Source organism: Nanorana parkeri, unplaced genomic scaffold (genome assembly GCF_000935625.1).
Source record: "Nanorana parkeri isolate BGI_ZX_2015 unplaced genomic scaffold, ASM93562v1 scaffold152, whole genome shotgun sequence".
Classification (NCBI taxonomy): Eukaryota; Metazoa; Chordata; class Amphibia; order Anura; family Dicroglossidae; genus Nanorana; species Nanorana parkeri.
In genome coordinates, this window is record NW_017306420.1 from 637,501 (window position 1) to 648,302 (window position 10,802).

At 41.9% G+C, this 10,802-nt stretch overlaps 1 protein-coding gene across 1 annotated transcript in view; it reads left to right on the forward strand.

Annotated features, from left to right (window-relative positions):
* Positions 1–7,587, forward strand: part of NOS1 (nitric oxide synthase 1) — a 71,164-nt gene extending 63,577 nt beyond the window's left edge. The window contains exons 27-30 of the mRNA XM_018554275.1: positions 54–202; positions 1,689–1,883; positions 5,047–5,165; positions 6,887–7,587. Coding sequence (XP_018409777.1) covers positions 54–202; positions 1,689–1,883; positions 5,047–5,165; positions 6,887–6,902 — 479 coding nt within the window. The 3' untranslated portion in view covers positions 6,903–7,587. The remainder of the gene's footprint in view (positions 1–53; positions 203–1,688; positions 1,884–5,046; positions 5,166–6,886) is intronic.
* Positions 7,588–10,802: the final 3,215 nt, after the last annotated feature.

Below are 10,802 nucleotides of genomic sequence, written 5' to 3' on the forward strand. Positions count from 1 at the left end.
TATATATATGAAATATTACACTGCTTTATTTTATTGTATTTTCTTTCCTTTAGGATTGAAACCTTGTCCAATGATACTTGTCTTTGGGTGCCGGGAATCTAAAATTGATCACATCTACAAAGAGGAGGCTATGCTTGCCAAAAACAAAGGGGTGTTTAAAGAACTGTACACAGCTTATTCCCGGGAACCAAATACACCAAAGGTATGTGTTACAGCACAGAATAGGTTAAATGAAGTGAACACAGCATGAGCGTATTTACTACGATCGGTAAACATTAATTTTGCAAAGCAAACTTTGTTATGTGAACAGTCTATACTCCTTTAGTAAATAAACCCGAATGCATGCTAAACTTCTGAAAATCAGAAAAAAAATCAGAAGTCGGTGCAAATTGTGTCACATGGTAAACTACTTGCTGAACTACACAGTGAAACAGTTGGGGCATCTAACAACACATTCATCATAAAGCACTAAAAGCATGTGGTAAGCATACCTAGCCTGCATAGTTTGCAGCAACAAATTCATTAAAAGCCTTGTATTAGCGCAGGGGTGCCCACAAGGTCGATCGCGATCTACCAGTCGATCGCGTAGCGATCACTGGTAGATCACAATGTCCTCTCCTCCATATGAATGAATGGGAAGCCTCTGTGCTTTCCATTCATTTAGAATAGAGGCTGCAGAAAAAGAGATTGAGGACTTTGTGTCCTCAATTTCTTTTTCTATTTTAAAAGGGAAATATCAGGGGGCTGTTTAGAGTAAAAAAAATGACAATTAAAATTACGAAAATAAAAAAAATAAATGAGAAATAATGAAAATAAAATAAAAAATAGTAAAAAAAAAAAAATTCTTGCCTCAGGCGCAAAAGGAGCTGGCTACGGCTATGCTCCCGTGGTGCTCGTGCGGCTGCCGGTTAAATGTGTCAGACGCTGCAGATGGAAAGGGGCAGGACACCTCTCCCCATGTGCAACGTCAGCCACACGAGCACTACGGGAGGACAGGACGCCGGGACATGTAGGGCGCACTGGAATGTAAGCCGGCCGACTCCCTGCGTTCAGGTGCGGGAAGGGGTGTGGGGTTGTATTGAAGTCAATGGCATCGCCCACAGTGCGATCGCCCGCACCCGGATCGCACTGGGCCTGCATTCCGGTCCAGTGCGATCTGCAAAAATATTAACAACGACTTACAAAGCCATCCACAAATCTGCCCCGGCTGGATCTCAAACCTTGTCTCAAAGTATCACCCTAACCGTCCCCTCCGCTCTTCCAAAGACCTCCTGCTTTCCAGCGCCCTCGTCAACTCCTCCCATGCTCGCCTCCGGGACTTCTCTAGAGTCAGTCCCATCCTATGGAACTCTTTACCCCAACCTGTCCGACTATCTCCCACTGTGACTGCCTTTAGGCGATCCCTTAAGACTCATCTCTTCAGGGAAGCCTATTCCACCTCAACCTAACCACTCGACCATCATGTTCTCAAACAATTCATCCCCACACAGCCACCTTCTCATGTATCACTGACCCCTCCTTTTTAGATTGTAAGCCCTCGGGGACAGGGCCCTCCTTACCATCTTGTCTTGAATTGTATTGTGATTGTAATGTCTTCTTTATATTTTAAAGCGCTGCGCAAACTGTTGGCGCTATATAAATCCTGTATAATAATAAATAAACTCACACTATCTTGCATTGAATTACAGAAATATGTACAGGACATCCTACGTGAACAGCTGTCGGATGTAACAATGAAAGCACTGAAGGAGCAGGGAGGACACATATATGTGTGTGGTGATGTCACTATGGCTGGTGATGTTCTCAAGAGTCTCCACTACATTGTAAAGCAGAGTGGCAATATGACCACCGAAGAGGCCGGAGCCTTCATCAGCAAACTGAGGGTGAGTGCATGTTCAAACACAAAAGGCTATGACCATATGTATACATCAGTGGCATAATTATATCCTCCCTTAAAGGAGAACTATGAGGTGAGTGCTTTTCACTCATCCTCATAGTTCTAGCCGACCTGTGACAATGAAACTGTCACAGGTCGGCTCAGTAGATCGGGAAGTGAGCAAACACATACCAGCGTTCGCTCACTTCTCGATCCTGTCACGGGTCTCTGCCGTGACAGGGGAATGACTGGATTCCCCCCTCCCTGCTCCTATCCTCCAGCGCTGACTGGCAGAACGGACTGGGAGGGGGCAGGTACAGCGGGATCCGCTTCAGCTGCGGCGTCTCAGTATACCACGAGCTGTAGCTCGCGGTATACTGAGCTTAGGGTGACGGGAGGACGCTAGTTTGTGTCCTCCCATTACCCTCAGGAGAACTATGGCGAAAAGCCCTAACCCCATAGTTCTCCTTTAACCCATTGCTTTACATTGATGTTACAAAACATTCCTGTTTGGGAATGCCTATAATGGAGGTACAACCTACTTGAATGTGAACAGAATCAAACCTTGTATAATATACCGTAAAGAGAGAAGGACCTGTTTCCTGTAATTGTAAGTGGAGGGTGCTTGTTTACATTCTCATTCTCTGCTCTCCTTCTCGGTGTTCTCTCCCCCTTTCTTGGCTATCCTTTCAATGACAAACTCCCCTATCTTTTCTCCACTGTTCTCAGTATAACAATTACCTCCAATGTGGTTAAATAACACCTACAATTTACACAATTCTTCACATACTGCACATTCACTTCAGTCCCTACCTTCAAGGGTCTTACAATCTAAGGTCCATACCTCGTATGCTAGGGCCATTTTAGACAAAAGCCCATTAATCTACCAGTATGTCTTTGGAGAGTGGGATAAAACTTAAAGTGACATTAAACCCTCAGATTTTTTAACATAAAACAATAGTGTAATGTGTGCCTTACTGTAATCCATGGTAGTTTCCCTTCTCTTTGCTGCTCTTCCTTTTAAATCTGTATCTGTTCTCATGCTGGGCAGAACTTCTGTTTTGCAGCAGACTGCCTTGTCTCTGAAATGGATACATGGTGTCCGTGTGAAGGTTCACAACCTGAGCCAGCACTACAGGAAGAGGCACTCAGCTGCAAAGGGAAGTTCTCCCCCAGCATGAGAAGACATGAGGATTTAAAAGGAAGAGCAACAAAGAGAAGGGAAACAACTATGGATTACAGTAAGGCACACATTACAGTATTGGTTTATGTTAAAAAAAATCTGAGGGTTTAATGTCACTTTAAGTAACCCCTGGAAGCACAAGGAGAACATGTAAACTCCATGCAGATAGCATCCTGGCTGGGATTCAAACCAAGGACCCCCATTACTACAAGGAGGTGCTAGTTTCTGTGCTGCTACTCACTTTCAATCCCTCAGAGCCCCTTGTCTCTGTTCCATGTTTGCTTTGCTCTTTGTTCTCAGTGTCTGTCTCTTCTATGCCTACTCTGCTATTTTTTTTAAATCACACATAGCACATGTATTTCTACCCAGTGTTTTACTGTGCATTTGCAACCCTTGTGCCTGAAATTGTGGGCAGCCAAGTGTGACAGTTTGCAAAGTTCTGAGAGAGATTTATCACTGAAGATGAAACAGATTTTCACTCAACCGAGATGGATAATTAAAAAGTGGTCAGGCTCAGGTTTTATTCTACCCGACTCTACTTTAGGGTAGCAGAAGGAGTAATTTATAAATCAAGCTTTAACCTCGTAGTAAATCTGTTGCACAGTCGGTTTCACTGCTTCGGTTTAGCATTGCCTTGTTGTGATCCGGAAATTATAAATGTCCCCCATAATCTGTCCACCTGATCCCTACTGTGTCCAGGTGCCTCTAACTACAATATCATCTCCTTTTCCTCTGTTCTTCCATTTAAAATTTCATTTTCAATTTCATTTTCATATCACCTTTTACCCCATGCAGGAAAAAAAAGTTGCCTGCAAAAGGATATGCTTATTTTTTACCTCTTCAGCGGGTGGAAAGTCCTAACTTTGCTCACTTCAGTAGTTTTTATGTCACTACTGTGCCCTGTAATGATGTAAGGGCCAGCGGATGGATCCACAGAGTGTAGCAAGGTACCAGGCATCCAACATGTGTTGGATGTTAAAGATTCTGCAGTTGCCATATGTCTTAAGGAGAGAGAAGATCAGAGTCAGCGACTGCCAGAGGAGTAATTATTAGGCATTTTCTTTTGCAGGGAGCTTTTCTAGAAATGTTTTAGATAGCAATAGGGTTTAAGGAAGGTTTTTTTGTCAGAGGAAGACAAAACAATTATTAGCTGATTTTCTTAAATACAAGATAGAAAAAGAAAAGCAAAAAAATACACTTAACTGACCTATATGATCAGCTACAACTCTACAACAATATTAAATATTATCAGTATTTGTATATGTCAGATGAGTATATCTGTCAGTCAGAATATAACATCACAATAAAGACTTGCAGTACCTACTTGAACCAGCAGATGCCAAGCAGTGACACAATATTGTCTTCTTCATTTCACGATCATCATGCTTTTTTTATGAACTGGTGAATAGTGCAATGTTCCTGTGTAAAATGCACTATTCCGAAAATCAACAAAATTAAATATTTTCTTCTGTTTATGAGACACGTGTAATACTATGGCTAGTAAGCCCTGCACATAATCATTGCACATTGCTGTGCTCTACTAAACAAGCCTAATGTGTGTACATTTTCCTGTGCAATATACAGTTACTTTATATGTGAAGTAGAGGATTGGCAATATTGAATCATTTTATATGGGTAGAGCAGACATAAAGCAGACTTAAAAAAAAAGGCCCCCCAGGAGCTTTTAGCCATAATGTGCCTGAATACACATCATATTAGCAGATTATGGCAGACTTACCTGCCAAATCAATCCCCTCCAGCGCTGCAATGTCAGCACTCCTATCTTTGCCCTGGTCTTCTTCTGGCGCCTGAGTCTTTAGACGCTTGATGAGCTGGGCCCCGATGGCAGAAGATACCTTTTAAGTCTCTTCTGTCATAAAAGCTTGCCTGTCAGCACTTTAAAAAGAGTTTACGTCCGTTTTAAAAGAGAAACCTTTAGTGAGAGTTTGTTTATGGGAAACACACAATTACTCGTTTCTTTTTTTAGGATGACAATAGATACCATGAAGATATTTTTGGAGTAACGCTGCGGACTTACGAAGTTACAAATCGCCTCAGATCTGAATCTATTGCATTTATTGAAGAAAGCAATAAAAACTCAGATGAGTAAGTGTAATACTATGTTTTATCATTGTTGATGTTAGGAATAAATTAGTAAAGTGACTCATTGAAGCTAATTTGCTAAAGAAGAATCTTCACTGAATAAATTGTAGGTGTGTTCACTTTGAGCACCCAGTCATGTGCAGATGAATTAAATAAACAGGAATTTGCGTTTCACATTATTAGAGTTGTGGCAATGACCCGCAAAGGAGCTGTTGGATTTAACGGGCCCTCCTAGTCTTTCTATTGGTGATCTGGTTGTTGCTCCACCCAGGCACTCACCCACCATCGGTGACAGACAGACAGACTTCCCTTCCGTTCATCTTCCTTGGCAAAAGTTATTGGTTCAGTTGTCCAGGGGAAAGAGGGTTGAGGGTACAGGATATTTTAAAACAGCAGAAAAAAAGTCCACTGCTCAGTAGTATCGTTACCCTCAATTACAGGCTAATGTAGATAACGTAGGGCAGACCGACACCTGCCTTTATGTATCATCAGCCCCTCTTACAAGCTAGTTGTCCCTGGACTCACACCCTCCCCAGACCGCAGGCCTGGGTGGCAGGGCTGTGCCCTTCACACGCTCATGAAAGCCTGGGAGGGAAGACTGGGTTGTTCACACACACACACACACACATACATCCTCTCCAGACAAAGTCTGGGATGGAAGGACTAAACCCTGCTAAAAATACACACAGGCAGGGACTGGGAGGCAAGGGCATTCCAACATTACCTCCTCTCTAGGCAAGCCTGGGAGGGAACGATCCATCTTGAAGGCTTCCCCAAATATTTAGTACCTTAGTGTAGATCACTGGCACAAACCTCTCGGTAAATGGCCAGGTTGAAATAAATATTCATAATCCACAACATAGTATCTTCTCACTCTATATACTGGAGAACACTCCCCAGTGGCAGGCAGAAGCAAACAATGTCCTTATGGCAAAATCCAACAAACACAGATAGCATAAACAGTGCGCAGGCTGGCTACAGCCTAGGTGCAAACACTAATTTTAAATTAAGGACACTCCAGCTTATGCCAGGGTCTTACAGATTATTAAAGTGAATCTATATTCTTTAGATTATTGAGTTCATATCTTAAATTGCTATGGTAAATCAGCTTCATTGTTTCCATCTTCTTACCTAGCAGCTTCATTATCTAAGCATACATAACTCATCATGGTCTTCTTAGCTGTTAATCTCCTCTGAGCCAGAATCTTCTTAAAGTGACTCTGTTGCTTTTCCCCAAAACATCCAAGGCTTGGCTGCAGTAGAAGATACCACATATTAATGGCAGTCCAAACTCTGCAGTCCTCAAGCAGTACAGCAGTACAGTGTCTAATGCTCTCACTGTGCTCAGTGGTACCTCCAGCCAGCCCCTACAGCACTACGACATTGCTGAATACTTAAGACTGCACTGCTTGAAGACAGCATACATTTTCAGTGTCTCCTATTGCAGGAGCTATGCTTTGGAATTTTTTTGTAACGTTAAAGAGTTGCTTTAGACTTAAAAGGTGGCCATATCCTATTGTCTCCAGTTTTAGAGTTTCAGAATTTGAAAACCAGTTATGTGCAGATTCCTGTACCAATGGCATCAGTTTACTGTATTTAGCCAAATATATTTGATTTCTAGCTGATTGGTTTAAGCCAATACTGGTGCATTGTTGAGAAAGGTCATCATATTTTTCTATATATATAAAAGCTAACATAACTTTTGTTTACATTTTCTCTCTTAGGGTTTTCCGCTCATAACTGGAATGTTTAATTGTCCACGGATGACAACCTGACCACGCAAGAAGCACCCCACACCCCATGAACATGGCCATGGCATATCACACCTGCATGTACACTGTTTGTGGAGACATACATAAACTGTGTGTACTGCATGTATGACACAAGACAACTCCTCCACACCTGTATGGCAATGTGGAGAGTTATGTATACCGATTTGCTTTATCTTCTCATATAAAGCCTCCCTTACAAGATGGATTTTGTAACATCAGAGGCAAATGTTAATCTTTTTTTATTGGACTGAGCACCGATCTGCCTGCTTTCCTGTGCTGTCTTTGTCCTGTGCTCATAACAATATATAAATATGTGTAAGAGGGACATATATATATTGATATTTATTCCATTGTAATTATGGGATTTCAGTTGTTTTTAGATATAAACTCACTGCCATGGTTTTGCTTGAAATTTATCAGCGGCATAATGAGATGCAAAAAAAAAAAAAGCAAAAACAAAAGGAAACACACTATTCTCTGGTGCATGAATCTTGTCATTTTACTCAGGCCTTGCTTTGCTTTCTTTGGACTGAAATGTGCCCATTTATTCAATGAGATCTAATAGTTACCTTTTATGCAAGGAGATAGGATGTCTATGGCTCTTTAATCCGCATTGCTTTCTCTTAGGCACCCACAATTAATTACATGTGCCATGTAAACTAGTGTTTTGCCTTTCTAAGATGCTGTAGCAATGACAACATGTTCAAGTTCTGTAACTAAGTCCAAGGCTGGTGGATGATTATGCTGCACCCCTTAAAGTCCAATCATTTATGCTGAATGTTACATTGAGGTTTTGGAAATAGCGTATCATGAGAGAGCTGTGAACGTTCTCTCGGGGGACCACTGACATAAATATAGGACTTCAAATACACTTAAATGTGGCATATGCCTAGACTGTATTTTGAAAGATTCCACTCATGTTCCTGTAAAGTGAAGGTGCTTCACATCAGTAAGGCTATTTATACACAAGGTCACTCCGTGTGTCACAGAAACACGTTTCTTGGACCTTGCCTTTAACTTGCCTATTATTTTTGAACCCAAAAATATCAAATGCAACCAGAATGAATGGGATATATGATAATCTGGGGGCCAAGAACTTATTCTAGGACCCAATTTGTCCTCCTGACCCACAGGTTTTAATCCCAGCAATAGACTCCAACAAAAACATTACTGCAACAAGGGAAATGCAATGTTTGGGGGTCTAAACACAAACTACATGGCCTGAGCCTTTAATTCAGAATCCATAAACAAGCACATTTTAGTAAACGTCACTATTTCATGGACATCCCTGAATGTTCATGTACCGGCTATGAAGTTTCAGAGGTTTACCATCAGGACTGTAAGGGCGGATTTCCTTATAGATAAACAGATTACTTATCTGGAGTTCCATGAAGCAGTTGACAAGTAGATGAGAGGGGATCTACTAAGAGCTAAGCTCTAAAACATATATGCAAAAGATCCAGCAACATTTTTAGAACTAAGGTCAAAGGGCCATGTATGAAGGTTAGACTCATCGTAGATATACTGTAGAGCATATATTCACTTTCATGAAGCAAAATGGAATCATCATCAAAAACTAAAACATTTGGAAGAGAAAGTGAAGCTGTTGCAGCAGTGGTCCCCTACTAGATAAAATATGTGTACAGCATAATCCGTTTTTCACTCTACATACAAAGTGGCAAAGGTGTAATCATTTTTTTAAAATGTTAATCATCAGAAATAGTGATTGTGCTTAAAGGACCACTAACCCAAATGCAAGCTTAATACGTGAGAATTTCTACCTCTCATGCTGAATCTCTGGCTTCACTATTTAATAAGTCACTGATGAAGAACACGCATACAGGTAAAGAGTGTTTGACTCTAAATACTTGTTTGGACTTCCTTGCTCTCTAAGTAGTGAAGTGGGTCAGCATGACAGTCAGCAGAAGGCATCAGGAATGACAGTAAATGCAGCTCTCTCATTATAGGTTCCCTATAAAAGAACAGCTTGGTATTATGTGGGGGAGATTTACTAAAATGCAGAATTAAACCTGAGAAGGTTCATAGCACACAGCTAAGTATTAGTATAATACTGTATGCATACACAAATAAACATCAACATATTTTAAATAATATTTTCTTCTTCAAATAACCCTTATCTCATACAAGTGTGCAAAGTGCCGAACCAGTTCCCTTCCCTACCCGCAAAGGCTATCTCCATCTGTTGGCTCCATCTCCAATATTACATTTCTCTACATGTTCCTGTTCAGATACATAAAAAGGCTGCCCCTATTCCTACATCAAGAGCATGATGAGCCTCAGAGTCAACAGCCTCTGATCAAAAAACTAGCTCAGCTTGCATTTTCTGCCACTAATGCTTGGGCAAGATTCTTTAGGACCCAGGGTAAAAAGGCCAAAGAATGTCCTCCTTTTCCCCATGAGCTATGAACAACTTGAGCGGCATAGTTTGCAAGTTCCGCCCTTTTTTGCACCCCTCGCTGCTGAAGTGCCAAAGGTGCCACCTCTTACCTCGGCCCAGCCCTGTCTGCCACCGATTATGTACAATAAGTGTCAAACAAAAGAATAAGGCTGGTTGTTTGGCAGTATGGTTCTTAACAATCTGTCCACCCTTACAGAGCCCCATTCATAGTAAATATTAGAACACAAACACGGAGAGCTTGCAAACATCAGGTAAAGAAACGAAAGGTACTTTTGCATGAAACACATCATATCCAAAGTAACACTAATCAAATGTTTGTGTGAAGCATGGCCTTTGTTAGCGCCAGGCACCCTGGGCACTTGCCCACATCTGCTGGTGAGTGCCCTTGCTCCTGATGCCACAACGATACACATTTTTTTTATTCCATATGTCACCACCATCTTTCAAACCTGTAGCACAAAGCTGAGGGAAGTGCTCTAAAACTCCCACTTGGCTATAGGTCTGACAGGTGGCAGATGGTCGCCTACAATTGATGAGAGGTCAGCCATTCAATGGCATGTTCATCCATTTAGTAATATAATAACAAGAGACCATGGTAACCAGCACCTTTTGTGCACATTCCTCCCCATATTTACAGTACCTTCCAAAGGTCCATGCTTTCTGACCTATCCCACCATCCAGCAATATATATAATGTAAAGGCCTGCCCGCTGCCTGTCCCTCGTTTGTGTGCTACAGGTCTGACAGGCGGAAGGCAGGGACCAAAGCCGGCAGCTGCATAAGAGTGCAATGGAAGATTTACCTTAGGTAAGGTAAGGACCTGTGGCACTTACCAGAAGATGCAATTCCATGGTCCAGCGAGTACAATTCAGGGAAGGAGGGGGAATTTGCATAGGAGGTGGATTTTGTCATTGGGGGAGTATTGGGAGAAGAGGGGAATATTTGCTTTGAGAACACTTTGTGCGTTACTTACTATTCACCCATGAATGCTGTGCATTACATTTGACCTCTGCATTTTGTGCATTACTTACTCGTCACCTCTGCACTCTGTGCATTATTGACCCCTGTACTCTGTGCACTATGCATTCCTGATCCATGAACTTTGTGCATTATGCACTCCTTTTCCCTGCACCCTGTGCATTACGCATTCCTGATCCCGGAACACTGTACATTATGCACTCCTGTTCCCTGCACTCTGTGCAATATGCATTCCTAAGCACCTTCACTCTGTCTGTTACGCACTCCAGTACTCTGGGCTTTATGTACTCTTGACCAAGAGCAGAGTAGGCTCGGGTTTTATTAACCCATACACTTTAAGCCCTTCCCACTGTTTGCACAATTTGGTCTAAACACAATTTGTTGCATTGTGCTACACACAAAACGTCATTCCGCTCTTCCAAATGCACTGGATCTTTCCAAATCCTAGCAACTCCCCTGAAAACTCTTTAAA